The sequence below is a fragment of the Patiria miniata genome, unplaced genomic scaffold (assembly GCF_015706575.1).
Source record: "Patiria miniata isolate m_02_andy unplaced genomic scaffold, ASM1570657v1 HiC_scaffold_19, whole genome shotgun sequence".
Classification (NCBI taxonomy): Eukaryota; Metazoa; Echinodermata; class Asteroidea; order Valvatida; family Asterinidae; genus Patiria; species Patiria miniata.
Genome location: NW_024037057.1, coordinates 15,866,409 through 15,882,305, shown reverse-complemented (window position 1 = coordinate 15,882,305; position 15,897 = coordinate 15,866,409). Strand labels below are relative to the sequence as shown.

The 15,897-nt window shown below is 38.9% G+C and overlaps 1 protein-coding gene across 5 annotated transcripts in view; it reads right to left on the bottom strand.

The window, feature by feature from the left end:
• Nucleotides 1-255: 255 nt before the first annotated feature.
• LOC119725907 (vinculin-like) overlaps nucleotides 256-15,897 on the bottom strand; it is a 45,090-nt gene continuing 29,448 nt past the window's right edge. For 2 of the 5 annotated variants that reach the window (XM_038197513.1, XM_038197515.1), the window contains 9 exons: nucleotides 15,342-15,437; nucleotides 12,978-13,028; nucleotides 11,882-12,034; nucleotides 9,234-9,315; nucleotides 8,441-8,562; nucleotides 7,243-7,358; nucleotides 6,049-6,172; nucleotides 5,491-5,581; nucleotides 256-4,894 (listed from right to left, as the gene is read on the bottom strand). In XM_038197513.1, the coding sequence (XP_038053441.1) occupies nucleotides 4,728-4,894; nucleotides 5,491-5,581; nucleotides 6,049-6,172; nucleotides 7,243-7,358; nucleotides 8,441-8,562; nucleotides 9,234-9,315; nucleotides 11,882-12,034; nucleotides 12,978-13,028; nucleotides 15,342-15,437 (1,002 nt within the window). In that variant the 3' untranslated portion in view covers nucleotides 256-4,727. The remainder of the gene's footprint in view (nucleotides 4,895-5,490; nucleotides 5,582-6,048; nucleotides 6,173-7,242; nucleotides 7,359-8,440; nucleotides 8,563-9,233; nucleotides 9,316-11,881; nucleotides 12,035-12,977; nucleotides 13,029-15,341; nucleotides 15,438-15,897) is intronic. The other 3 variants (XM_038197517.1, XM_038197518.1, XM_038197516.1) reach the window with 2 other exon arrangements.

The following is a 15,897-nucleotide window of genomic DNA, read 5'->3' as shown; positions in this document are numbered from 1 at the left end:
CACTATGCTTTATATATAAGTCATAGGTCACTTCACAAGATTCTGTGAAGCTCATCAGTCCTCCCAGCGCCCTGTTTGCAGGGCGGGGGGTACGAGCAAAGCTAAAAGGTAGACAGGATTTGTTTCCTGGTCACCTGATCTCCATATACTCGCAAGGAAGGGTGGGGTGGGGTGGGGTGTGCTCAACCTGGTGTCAGCAGGGCAAACAGTTTGTCCAATGCGAACTGCGAACAAATGATGTGAAACTGACATGAATTCATCTGTTTACCTTGCCAGGCATTTTAATTGAAGCTCTCTTAAAACAAAACTACAAACAACCATAAATAAACACGCATTGATAATGCACTACAGCGTTAGTCCAGAAATACAAAGTACACTGGGAAGAGCAGTTACAGAAACATTGTCAGACGACCACAGCTAAGACTGGTGGAATTTAATAAGTAAAATATTGATTACAGAAATTATTAGAGGAAGACGTTTATAGCAACCTGTTTGTCCCGTGTTATGCATACCGTACCTACAGGCATGGCATCACATCTTGTATTGAATACATGTACACTGAGCAAATGTCAAGGCACCATGGTTGAAAGATTTCTGTCAATTATTATATAATGTGAGTGTTCAAAGGCAGTATTCACTTTTGCATGCATAATAAAAACCAAATTATTTTCCTCTTTTTCAAGTGATTAATTTTTTTCATGTGATTACATTCGGTGAAACTGTGCATGTTAAATATACATGTACGTCCTACATTACACACATCGGTTACATTACCAGTTACACTTACATGTATGATATAATTACAGAGTTAGAAAACGTTAATTACAGGATTGATAAATCACTAGTCAAGGCAGTAATTCTACAGGTAACCTGCTCCATCAAAATCCCATGTGCTCTCGTACATATGAGATTTGTTTTCTGCCAAGTAATTGTTAATTGTTTTATTGTGTCTGCAACCTTCTGCATAAGGCTTTTATTTTGCACGTCCGATGCAAAAACAGATCTGCCTGAATTATTCCATAGCTAAACAGGAGCAAGCGTTTTGTTTGATGTCTTATTCAGCAGTGAATTAACTGGTAGTGGTAGGAAAACAGCACTTTTAAATCAGAAATACATGTTATTTTTTTCTGCATGAAACTCAAAAAGAGCAACATTAAAAGTTCTTGCTGTAGAGGGTACGTTTTAAAAGGAACAAACAGTCATCTTACAAGGTGATGTGAAGAAGTTTAAAAGAAAGAAAAGAATTGAAAAAAAAATTCCTATTTCATCCTCTCAAAATATTGCATGACACTTCTAATGAATATGAAACAATATCCATAACGGGCTATAGGCCTATATTAATGTCAAAAAACCATGGTCAAACACACGTTTTTGTTTAAATTATAAGGGTACAAAAACCTAACTCCAAATGAAAGCCATGTTCTGTGCAAGTTTGTTCAAGATGTTTGGTTGACTAGTGGTCACCTTGGTACACGCTTGCATCAACGTAAGAACGTCTCATAGAGCTATGGGCAAAAACTCAAGGTCCTTGCTCCTTATTGCACACTTCGCTATGTATGTGTACATGTAGCTATAATAACCAGACTTGTGACTCGGACTTGCTTCGCCTCGTTGAATGTATCATAAACATTCCATCTTTCATCTCATGACAATATTCTCACCATTGCATTCATAAACATTCATTAATTGTATACCAGTTCATTAAATTAGAGAAAAACCTGATAGAAATTGAAACATTTACACTGTGAGGTTATAGCAGTACCTCAAATTAATTTCCAAAATATATTAAAGGTGACTCGACATTTGTGACTTGTGACTCGGACTCGACCAGTGGGACTCGGGACTCGGACTCAGGAGACATGACTCGGACTCAGCCTCCATGTTTGGTGCCTGAATACAAGTCTGATAATAAGCAGTGATGCCACATGTCTTAATAGGCTGAAACATTAGTTGGCTGTCGGGCAAATATCCCACTTACAGCTACATGTATTGACTTGAAAAAAAGAAAGAAGAGTATTTGCTGAACCTTAAATCCATTGACTTCCCGAATCGCTTACAATACAACAAATCTACTTGCGTCAGTTCAGAGATCATAATCTTAGATTGTCATTCTTTAGATTAGAAACAAGTGACATGACTTTACAGTCTAGCTGAAAACTGACTGTGAGAATGTCACTACGCACATTGTGCATATTCTAAAATACATGTAATGAACTTAACATTACTGAATTAGCTCAATAGTGTTCTATGCAAGAATCTGTTCAATGCAACAGATATATTAAAAATGACGTCAATGCAATAAAGCACAAGCATAAAGGCAATGTCATGTAACTGGCTTACACTTTTGAAGCAAACACACTGAGCTACAGATGGGTTGCATGTAGCAGCCATGTTGGAGGTGTGCTTTGTTATATTAATTCATTAAGAGGTCCACACACTGAGTATACAGTCTTTACACATAGGTGAAGGGCAAAACCTAATATTGAATTTACATCGCCCTGACACAAATTCCATCTTATGAATATATGTATATTCATTGTGACACCCCCTGCTACATCAGATTCAAACCAGCCAACCAACCCCGCAAGCTCGGTGGTCGAGTGGTAAGACGTCTACACTAGAAAGCAGGAGGTACATTTCATCTCATGAATAGGTCTAGCCATGCATGTCCCTGTTGAACAAAAGCACCTCCAAGATGGCTGCAGTGCAAACGATCTATTGTGTAAGTAAGCTCTCATTTCACGGAAATGTAACCCGTCTAAGCTATAAAGCAAAATATTTCTCATACTCGGCAGCTCCATAAGATGGGCCTTAATTTTGTTGCAAAGTCATTTTTTTTTCTTCAAAAGGAAGTTTTACAAAATAGAAAATGACAAATTGTTCTATTACGAAGTAAAATATTAATAATAAATTAGTTTACACAGTTAACATAGGAAGTCCAAGTTTTGTCACTTTCCACATTTCAAGAACCAATCAAAATACAAATGTAGAATGTATTCACACATTCCACGATATTAGTAACTATGAAATAATTAAAACTCTATTGCTTAATTATATCAAATATTTAAAAATGAAAATCATTGATTAGTATTTATTTCATACATTTCACACTTTCTATGCATCGACTAAAGAAAAAGAGTGGCAAAAAGTAGGCTGCTATAAATAAAGTCTATTATAAAAATACTTGTTAATATATCTATGTCGATGATTTGAAGTAATGTTTTGACCATGCTGTTTTGTGATTGGTTGGGGCAGTATGGAGAGGCAGTTCATTAGACAGTCATCAACCATCTGATATATTTGTGCTTACAAATATTGTGACAGCTCAACATTAATAGGGGATTTGCAAATTGGCACTGAAACCAAGGGCCCCAGTGCTGTCTTTTGTTGAGAGGATTAAACAATGGAAAAGCTCCTCAGTTCATACAATGGCTTAGCACTGAGATTCTGGATTTCAAGGCTTATTTGGGATTATTCTATGGTGCTTGGTCTTTTTTGTTCATCAGTTATATCACACTCTGCAGTGGACTTTGAGAAAAGGATAACAACCATTTGCAGACATCACCTGAGGTATTCATTATGCACCAAGTGACATGGAATTGCAGGTTTTTTTTTTACATGTACATTGTTTTGGACATGCATGAGTGAATAATGTCCACTTTAATCTTAGAGGTAGTGCGATGTGTTTGCATGGTAAGATGATATATGCAGCCCTGTTATGAAATGGCCTGTTGAAGGTAACTGCTTGATAGTGGTACTCTATTGTCAATAGTCTGTTTTTCCCTACCATAGCGTGATATTGACTCTCTTTACTATACCCGACTCTCTTTACTATGCCTGACTCTCTTAACTATATCCGACTCGCTTTACTATGGCCGACTCTCTTTACCATACCTGACTCGCTTTACCATGCCTGACTGGCTTTACTATACCTGACTGGCTTTACTATACCTGACTCTCTTTACTATACCTGACTCTCTTTACTATACCTGACTGGCTTTACTATACCTGACTCGCTTTACTATACCTGACTCGCTTTACTATGCCTGGCATTTTCCATCTCATACTATTTAAAGCTGCTTTTTTTAATGACCTGCATAGAAGAATATCTTAAGCACCAACTCAAAGCAAATAGAATATAAAGTTTCAGAATTAACAAAAAGTTGACAAGAGCAGTATCTGCACCTGTGACCTCCGGCACACTGCAGCGGGGGCTACACAGATTCAACAGTGTCATTGGTCAAACAGATAAGTAAAAAGTCAAGTCTGGACCGTAAGGAAGAGGGTCAATAAATCATCAGGCAGATTTGGAGGGAAAGGAAAGGAAGGGGATTGCCAAAGTCCATTGGTGGTCAGTTGGTTGTGAGTTGACAATTGTCAATGCTTATAGTTACTGGATACAAGGTGACAGTCACTGCTTTGACAAATGATACATCATTACAAACCCAGTCATTTTTCAACAAAGAGAAAACAATTGCTGTGTTTGTGCCACACTGTGAACTGTGCGTGTGTGTTTGTAGTCATTAGTTTGTATTCATCATTTGTATGGTGTAGTTACAAGAAGTCATGTCAGCAATCAAGTCACATTTCAATAACTGAACTCTGCAGTGATGTCACTAGCATCAATCAGCAACTACCTTCAGACATTCAAGTAACAAATATACTGTGAGTGCGACAATCATGCGGGACGGCCACGTCTGGCTAGAAACGGGCCTTTCCATATGGAGTTAGTAAGCATATGGATTACGTCGCACCCAGCGTAGTTTGAGTCCAGCATCAGTACGTATCTTGATGGAAGCAGCTTCTGAGGCACGTACAGACTCTTTGACTGCTTGCATCAAGTTCTGTGCATTACCAATCAACATCTCAGTCGCTTCCTCATCTTTCTCAGGATCTGAATACAAAAATAAAATCCAGTTGAGCCATGCAGGGGAATCCACATTTGATTTAGTCAAACTTCCACATAACGTTCTGTACACCTGCTGCCTGTCCAAGTATGTTTGCATTGCACGTAGATGAAGCATAGAAAAAACTGATGTATCAAACCTCCAATCAGATGCAGATCATGGAGCCATGTATAAAGCGAACATTCTAGTATCAGATCAAGTAATAAGGTGCTTGTAAATGAAATTGACAACAGAAATCTTTGTTATAAATACGACTGGAAAGTAGACTGTGTAAGTACCATGTCACAAAACCCTTTGAAAAATCTATCATTGCAAATACTTTTCTCGATCTAAAAAATATTTCAGAACGTATACTAATTGATTGTTTTATGTGCACATGGGGAGATAAATTTCACTTAAATTGAATTAAACTTGAAAACAAAAACCAATTTTTTTTAAATTGAATTCCATCACGTATGAGTGGTGAAATAAGCCCAAGGTATTAGCCATATGCATGACAGATGTTGCCTCCAATAAATGTGAGCACTGAATCCTGAAGCCGACCCATAAACAGTGAGGTGTAGTGGAATTGAGTGCAACTCACCTTGTGCACCCAGCATAGTAGCCTTGACAGTAGTCAAGATCTTGAGTTGTGTGCTGAATGTTGGGATTCGCTCAATCACTTGCTTCATGTTCTAAACAAAGTGGACAATTAGACCGAGTGAATGCTTGCAATTTAGAATAGTGAGTTCATGCAACTTTGTGATGCGTTCTCCTAAGAATAACAATGTGCTGATCTATGACCACTGTGTGCTTACATAGCTGACATTCTAACAGTCAAATTATATTCTAACCCTCTAAGCATAATATTTTTAATTACTGCAGGAACAAATGCAACTAAGCCTAAATTCCTTGCCAACTCGTGATATATGCTTACTGTTAGTATGGACATTTTTGCTATATTTTATAGAAAGAATGTGTCGGCAGAGAATCTCAGTTATGTTATGTGTATGCACGCACTCAAGCCCCAATTCTTTGTTTACATGTAAATGTACAAGTATTTGCGATATAGGCAAACCATTAGCAGAGACATCTCTGCTGTAGTGATGCTTACAGTGAGCAGTGCAATGACACTGGGTCAGAACAGAAATGCTATGCTTACCAATCGGATGCGTTTGTCAGTGCACTGATCTGCTATGATGTTAGCCAGTCGAGTCACTTCTCCTGATTGCTTAGCAATCATCCGAGCACACATGATGAAATCCTTCTTACTGCCTCCCTCTCCCCTATGAAACAAACCAACCAACACAAACAGACAACCATCAACTAGGCATTTCCTATCATGCACCAACATGTTTGAATGTTACTCTGCTAGATAGTACAGGCATTGGTGTTTTGGAGCATTCATGTCAGCGTCTATTGCACAGCAGTTGACACCACGTATACATTGTAGCTGCCATCTGCTAGTACTGACAAGCTGACAAACCATGCAACAGGATTCTGGGGCCTTTCTAGGAAAATCGGGAACAATTAGAGTCTGCAAATAGCAATTATGAGTGAACTTCAGGTATGCTGAATGATGTGAATGAAAATCAAAGAACACAGTAGAATACATGTAGGTTGCCTAGCACCAGCGACTCAATAACTTAGCCATATTGGACTGGTGCTGTGTTTCCCTCCAAAAAAAAGAAGGTTTTCACCCTCCCTGCAAATGACCTGTCATTGGCACTCAATTTTTCAATGAAAATTGCTTATATGTATACAGTTGTGTTAGTAAAACAAAAGACTATGTAACTGTATGTTGTCATTACAACATACAGTTACATAGTCTTTTGTTTTACTAATGCTGGGCCCCACTGAAAACCAGAGGCCCATTGTATTGCATAGAGTTGCTACACAGACCAATAGGTCTCATTCAAATGACGTCATTTCCTACAGACCATCCACGTGCATCAGCATTTTGAGCGTCAACTTACATAAGTCGTATTTCGAACACATTTTGAGCAACAAGCGCGCGTGTCTGGAACATTTTCAACACTAGGCAATGCGTGCTTAATTGAGTAAAATACGCAGTTGCAGTTCTCCTACAGAGATGGCCATCATTGAACGAGCCCTATAATTCCCAAGCATAGAAAAGATTGCTCAGCAATAACTAAATGTCATTAGATGTGCATTTCTTGTAACTGGTTCTCACATTGTCTTCCATGCTTAACACATAGAGAAATGGTCTATTGAGAAGCTCCATGAAGCTTGGCCATGTTGGGCAAACCATGGCTGACAAAAAAATAACAACAAAATTACTAAACATTCTGACCTGACCAATAACCTAATACCAACGTGATAAGGCACTGCTTACCTGACATGTTTACTCATTTGAGCCATGAGGATAGCCATCTTCTTAGCAGCAGCAACCAGGTCATTGCCCTGGCTGGACCATTTCTGTGTCTCCAAATGCAAGTCATAGGCAGCTTTCTAGAAGGTCAAGCACACAAGAGTAACTAGCTGTTTACTGTCAGTCATTAGTGACCTTGGTAGGCTCTGTGAATGGGTTTCTCATTATACCAGTATGGCATGACAACAGTCAGTAGACTTTATGCACTACGGGTGTCTCACAGGCTGTGTTTTGTTGTTATATTTTTTAACAAGGGATGCTCAAATGTTTACTCATGGTTATCCAAGGATACAAGACCATTGCCCTCTAACTCCACCTGAATGCATAAGGTCTATAGAATGGATGATTAAGCCAGAAAAAGCTGATTGGAAAAAGGTTTATGGGCTCCATGCACATGTACCCCACCAACGGCCAGAAAAGGAGAGTTGGAATGACATAGACTGGTTCCCAGTCCATCCATTGCGTATTTCGAATATATCCAAAGTTATTAGAGGCGGGGCTTAGTCTCGGAGACCATCGCGAGTTGAATTCGAACATATTCGCGCGCCGACGACACCTGACGCTCACGCGAAGACGCTGTGGCTAATAGCTTTGGCACATTTACATTCAGTGTGTCCCGTCCACAGAGCTCTCAAAAGAGGTAAAAACGCGTCCTCTTTTGTTGGCGCACGGAGCCCATATCCAAGTTATTTCCCAATTATTCAAGCACATTAAGCTGATATATGTACGTGTATATTGTATTCTCTGGAAATAGTGCGCTGGAGACATCAAGCCAATGAAGTAATTTGAGAGTTGATTTTTTTCGTAAATCTTTACCTTGAAAGAAAAATACAGAAATTACCATAAACAAATGCTTAAAGTGCAAGAAGTGAAACCAACTTGCAGAGATAAAGATGAATGTAAATGAAAAATATTACAAGTTACAAGCAGATGGATATTTGGTTAAAAAAACCCCATTTACAATACTACACAAGTTTAAGGAGCGGTTAAAATAGTTTCTCACTTATTAAAATAAGTGACAATTCAACAAAGAATGATTTTTTTGTTTCTTTTCATCTGAATGTATTCCCTTTCGAAAGTATGGTATCAATTGACAAATATCTGACTACTGATAATTGATCTCATCTCGTACTATTTGAATGATTTGCAGTCAGTGTCATACCATAATAGGCTGGTTGCTAGGCGGTGCCTCATGGAAGTGTGCTTCTGTTTCTTCCTCTGGGGGAGGTGGGCGGGGTGGGGGGACTTCCCCCTGTGGTAGGGGTGGCCTCGGAGGTGCATTCTCTGTCAAACAAATGACCAATTTACAAGTGTGATCATCAGTGAGAATGGAGTGTGGCCTTGTAGCACAAGTGTGCCCTCACTGTAATGTCATGGAAGGTATTTCTGGTAGCAGTCAGAAAAAACAACAGTTTCCTGCTTGGCAACCATTGTTGATGTAGAGTTCTTTTCTGAGCCACACGAGTATACTGACGATAGTGGCAGGTCAGGCTGAAAAAGTAGTAAGTGTGGTTCAAGTATCTGGATTCTTACCTACAGATAGGGATGTATTTGGACAAAAAAGGCATGCTGAGAATGTCCAAGTATTTTAGACCATGTGCCATTTGTTTACAAATTGGATGTTGTTGTCACGTTATGCCAACAGCAAAACGTTTTCATCAGCACTGCATGTATACCTCTTGAAATATGAACGATTTTATAATTGTTTACATATATTGTTTGATGCGGGTCAAATAACATGCAAAAGATGCTGAAATGTTTGGGTTGCCCGGTGGTTGCCTGTTGGCAGGACGTCACTAGGCACATGGTTTATAAAGACCATGCAGACTGGCCCAAGTCAGGGTCTTGATGCAGATATTTATACATGTTTTCGCATGTTTTTTTTATCAACACAGTTAAGGATCCAGAAAGGGACTTGATTATGAAGCTGTACAGACATCCTCAATACATCTTACCTAAACTGAGACTGCTCATTGCATCGGTTGGTGGCTGTGACATGACAAATGCTTGACGAACATTACCAACACTATCCAGCAACTAATGATATCAACATAGACAGAGAACATGTATAGCATCAGAAGTTTGTTCATGCTGGTTTTATGCTTCAAGCCATTCCTTATCTATAGGTCCTGTCAGAATCAGATATTCTGTGGCTTCAGCTGTGTTCAATGTCAAATCTGCTCATAGGAGATAGCACAAATGAAACGGCCTTCATTTTCAAAAGTTAATGACAAATTAAATGTGAAATCATATTTGGGGAATCGCTGACAAAGAGTACAAACTGAGAATAATAATAAAGAGATAGGAGCAGTGTCCAATCTTCAAGGCACATTTACATTTAGATCACTGCCTTTTATTCAAATGACTCCAATCATAATCATTACCCCTGTTCATTTGGCCATGAGATCAGATTATGCAGTATTCATAAATACCTCAGACAGTTTAGCCATTCCTATTGGTCGAGAGCCCGTCACGTGGCCGGTATTAAACGGATGATAAAGACATGGCTAGCTGGTCTTAAACACTTTTCCAGTGTCACAATAAAATGTGGACTCCTAAAAATCCAGTGCCTCTTATCGTTTCATTGGTTGAACGTTCACAATCCTCACGTAGGCATGCGCAACACTACCAGGGAGTTAGAATTTTATAGTTCTAAATTCAAAACGCAACGCGCCAGGTGCGTTCTGCGCGACATCGCGTAGAACATGATACGCGCGCGTCAATCTCCATAAAAGGGTTGTTTTCATCTTACTCGCCAGCTGAACACTCCATTATTTTGCAGGAGGGATGTTTCAAAAAGCATAAAGTGAATTTGTTGAACAAAATCGGGATGTTTTGAACGAATTATATGATTTTTTTTTTACCGAAAAGGTATTTATGAATGGGAATAAATATGTACTCCGTCGGTATTTATCACTCTGTTTAATACCACTTAGAGTCTGGGTGCTGATAATTACCCTCGCCTTCGGCTCGGGTAATTATCAGCACCCAGACTCTAAGTGGTATTAAACAGAGTGATAAAAACCTCCGGAGCACACATTTATTCCCTTAGTTCAACATCATCACAATCTGTTTTCAACTGTCACGATACCCATAAGATAGACAGGGGCAATTGTAATAGAGTGTCTTGCCCAAGAACACACATAGACCATGAACCTTCTGAGGGTTTGAACCCCAAACGGTTTGAAGCAACATACTGTCCTTTATATCAAAACATCATTTCTAAGCTGAAGGAAATGAATCAAAATTTAATGAAAACCTGCAAACAAAACAAATCAGCCATTGTCCATTGCGATTAGGATATTAGTCATTCTTACATGGAACTGCAGCATATGACCGCTTGTTATAGTACCTTTTGGTATGACATACATGTATGAGCAAATGTTTAACAGATTTGAAATCAAGTCAATGACAGGTCACACATCAGGTCACAACAGGAGATGAACATGCTGACTTGGTTGTGACTTGTATTGACTACAGACTCACTTACAAATCTGGCAAATTAATGAAAGTCAAGTATGATAAATGTCAGTTGCAAAAATGTGTTAGGATTTCAGGATGAGGCTACAGAAATGGTCCTGTAGTTGGAATCAGTCACATCATGCATCATGAAACACATTGCCATTGAAGCAAACCATGTATGTAACTACATTGCATTCTACTTTACTTGTCACTGAGGCAGAATTCATACAAGTGTTATTTACATATAACTCATAACAGGGATATATTTACATGTAAATCATACTTGAATGTTAAAATGATATAATTCTTTATACGTAGGTCTCTGAATTCAGAGGTTTTTGGAAGCACCAAGTATCTCTTTTGTGAATTATGTGTGATTCTAAGAAAAACTGGTTATTTCTGGTGAAGTGCACAATTCTAGCCTAGTAAGTTTTTTGTTCCACCTTATGGACTCCATGTATCAACCATAGAGGGCGCTTCATGACCAACTCAGGCATCAAGTGCGCACGGCATAAAAGTACACCTGACTCATGTTATTCTGATTGCACACAAACCCGCTTCATCTTCACTCATCTTCAATGCATTCCAAAGTCCCTCCTCTCTCTATATAAATATTGAGGGAGTCTTTGTGATTAGACTTCATATCAGGTCATAGTTAGCTGGTTGTTCTAAGAACCACACATTAACTCATAAACGAGATACATTTGTACATGTACATGGTGCTAGTGCCAAACACTCTGCACACATGTATCATCCATCAAGCGAGCCATAACGTCTTGTAAAACACAGTCTTGACCTTACTGATGCAAATCCTGACAATGTAAGGTACTAATATTGAAGCATTATGATACATGTACCATACAAGTCATACCAGTCTGAGGGCTTGACATTTTCATCCTGGTAGAATATTTCTCAAACATAAAACACAAAGCAAACAAATAACATGGGGGAAAAACATGCACAATGAATGCAATTATTGTTAGTACAACTGGAATCACTTAAAAATGATGATCAACATGACAATGGATCCTAGCAAATGTCTTTGTCCTGAAATTCAACACAGTCAGCAATGTTATTATCAACCGGCAGGCAATGGGAGACACAAGCAAACAGGAGGAAATGGAGATCAAATGTTAGAAACCTGGGTTGATTGCCAATCTTGAGGCTGTAAAGCTGACGTAGGTGCTGTAGAGACCTGGCCTATAGATGGTGTAGCTTGGTAAGAGATGGGTCCATGGGTGTCTAAGCCTGAGACATGAGACATAGGACCGGCACCTGTAGATAACTGGCTGGCCTGGACAGACAAATAGCCCATTATCATGTTAAATAGTAACAAGAAGCATTTCAACCTATGGAATGTTTACTACAAATAACATCAGTCATATATACTATTTCAAATTAACCGGCAACATCAATTTACGTGTTGAAAGAATTTCTGAATGCTGGTTCATACTCAACGCGAAAGCGAATGCGAACACGAATTTGTGATGTCAGGGCAAATTTTCGCACTGCGAATTCACAATAGTTGAATACAATTTTAACTCCGCCGAATTTTGCAGCGAATGTTTCATGACGTCAAATTTGCATCGCATTCGCATGAAGTATGAGCTAGCCTTTACGCATAACAGTGCCCATAGGCATTCATTTAAAAAAACAAAAAAAAACATTCTTAGCTTCATTGCCGTACGATGAATACGTTTCTATGAAATGGTGGCATAGTTCCATGGACATGGTTATGACTTTTCCAAGGAAGACCACAGTATCGCTTCTAGGATATATACTTCATTAAAATATCCAAAGTAAAAATACATATATGCATACGTATACCCAATGAATGAGGGACCACCCCACCCCCAGCCAAATGGTGGTGGAATGTGGTATGTAAGCCAATGAATGGTCAATCTTGACTTGTGGATATCAAAATGATTTCGGGTCTGAAAACGAACTTTGTAATAAGCCATGTCCCAGGTTGACAGTATGGTTCATGTTTGGCTGTGATCCCTGGACTCATGGCATACATTTAGGTTCTTCTGACTAGCAGCCCTTGAATGAAGACAATGACAAATTGGAAGATTGCCAACATAATGGAAGACTGGCAATATACAGGCGGATAGCTCAGTTGGTAGGGCACTAGTACAATGTCCAATCAGATGTCACTGGTTTAGATTCTGCTCCAGTTAAACTCAACCAACTGTTGTCAGTAAGCCATGCAAAAAGACATGAAAGAATGTTGAGACCTTTTTAGGCTGATAGCTAGGTGGAGGTGGAGGGCGTGGTGGCTCCTGACTCTACATACAGATATAAATAGAAAGATGCTGTACATGAAATGCCACAGCAATATGGATTGCACTGCAGAATCAGGCATTGGGTTCCCTAAAGTTACTGTAACCAATGAACCTAGATAGGAGGGATAGCTGCACCATAAACAATCACAGCTAAGATCAGTTCTTCAAGGGATCAGATGAACAAACAAGTCATCAGGAATTTAATAACAAGTCACCAGGTATTCAGTAACATGTCAGGTATTCAGTGACAAGTCATCAGGTATTCAGTGACACATTAGGTATTCAGTGACACATTAGGTATTCAGTGACAAGTTGTCATGTATTCAGTGAAAAGTCCTCAGGTATTCAGTTACATGTAGTCAGTTATTGAGTGACAAGTCTTCTCAGGTACTCAGTGACACAGCAGGTATTCAGTGACACATCAGGTATTCAGTGACATGTTGTCAGGTATTCGGAAACAAGTCAGTATGGTATTCAGACACAAGTCATCAGGTATTCAGAGACAAGTTGTCAGGTATTAATTTTTCAAGGGATATCATTTTTTTCCTGTGTTTCTTGTGTTAAGATTTATACATGAGACCCAGATTTTAGGATCACCTCTTCATTTGATAGGTTGTAAAACAAGCTCTGAAATGACACTTAATGTTCAATGACCAAATGACTCATCATACTTTGTAAGTTTCTTGAAATCATTTATTGCAGCCACCATGAGTTACAGCTTGATATCCACTGTAACTAAAGATATGATTGATCACGGTGCTTAGTGAAGCTAACCCATGCATACATAATCAAGGCCTTCAGAGGATACATGTAGACACAGCAGCATCTTGGATGAGATTGTGATAAAGAACAGATGTAGGGAGGAAGTGGAAATGATGCTAGTCAAGAAGAGATTTTACCTGAATGCGCCGTGATGTGGGTGTAGGTGGAGGTGGTGGTGTAACATATGATTGCTATGGTAATGGAATATATGAAATGATGAGATCATTCCTGAAACCAACACAGGGGATTCATGACCACAGCAGTCCAATGAACAATTTTGTTCTTGTCATGCATTAAACAAAGCCAGATATTCAGCATTTGGAGCACTGTATAGCGTAATGTTATTTATTGACATCTCAACAGTAGGAAAGTGAAATTTTTTTTCCATGGGGATTTCACTGGAAATATTTTGACATTTTCCTTGGGTTGGATGTTCATTAACACTAAAGAGTGCTCTATCTCCATGATGCAAGATTGTTACATGTACCTATTGTTAACTCTATATCAAATTCACTTTTCAATAACTGAATCCACTATGTTATTTTATTTTTCCATTTTCCTCCCCCCTTTGTTTTTGTCTTTTGTTTTTAAAAGGGGGGGGGACACCCTTTGACAAGGAGACTCAATAACTTGTATACACTTCGGAATTTATTTGTAATTTGTGATTTCAAATGTGCCTTGCCAATATCCAATGCTGCTCTTGTAGGTGATTCCAAACGGGTAACTAGATCACTGAGACTCATGCAGGTGTATCTAATCTATGTTCAGAAGGCTATTTGGCCGAGGGGATGTGGAGACACACAGCACTGCAAGTTGTACAGCTATGAAAAACACTCATGGCAAGCCTATTTATCTTCATGGAAAACGTGCAAATTTGACACACAGCAATCAGATGAAATGATGAATTGACACTGAATTTTTGAATGATTCAAGTTTTAAATGGTTGTAGTTGAACATCACGACTTTTCATGACGCATGCTGAAGCCTGTGATTCAAAACTGAATCCTTGCAATATGTCAAGTGCTTTGATCTCAGTTAAAAGCCCTAAATATTATTCATCAATCATCATTAATACTTGTAGACTACAGACGGGCATTCCTCTGACAAATTGTTCAATACTTTGACAAAGACAACACATTATAAGTTTTCTTTGCACAACTTGTTCTATAGCACAAATGTCTTTGGTGATTCTTGGTACGACAATCATATTAGCACTGCTATCTGAGTGTAGGACTCAACCACTGCAACTCAACTCCAGACTTCATGCTGATGCAAACAATGCCAGAGATGTAATCCAGTCAACCTCAAGTCAAATCACGAGTCCTGGTTACAAGTAGCAAGGGATGAACAATGGCCAAGGAGTGCCTTAGTCACCGTTCACTGGAATGACTTGTGACTTAACTTGAGACTGGATGCATTGTGATGAACTGATAACACAAACAATTCCATCAAAATCCAATAATCCTTCACTAGAAAGTGAGCATCCCAAAGAACAAGACATGGAAACTAGACAGGACAGGACAACAAGCATGCCAGAGAGTGAAGAGAAGGCACCTGAGTGGCTTGAGGTGCCGGAGGAGGAGGGACAGGTGGAGCAGAATGCACCTGAGGTGAAGCACTCTCAGGCTGAATGGCCTCATAACGGGATGGCTAATAAAGGGACAAAAAAACAACCATCTCATCAAATATCAATCAATATTATGCTGTCAATAACGGTTTTAAAAGAGTATCTCTTCAACGTTCTTAAAATTATTTCTCCCATGTTTTTGATTTTGAAATCTGATATGATCATGAACTCCAAGATGTGTGTCTGACTGTGGTATCACAATGTCACCGGGAGTCATTTACAAGCAATTGATGATTACCGTTATACTGTGGCGGCACATTTACACATTCATTTCATTCAATGATTGCATATTAGGAATGAAAGAACCAGTACAAGTGAGGGTTTGCAGGTCACATGACACAGTAACATTCATAAAAAGCACTTGTTCTAAACATATAGCAGATTTCAGATACCAGATACCAGGTACTGTAACGGCAATCCGTGAAATACTCCTGTGTGTCTGCACCTCAATATGAACACAAGCAATGCCATCAGTAATTTTGC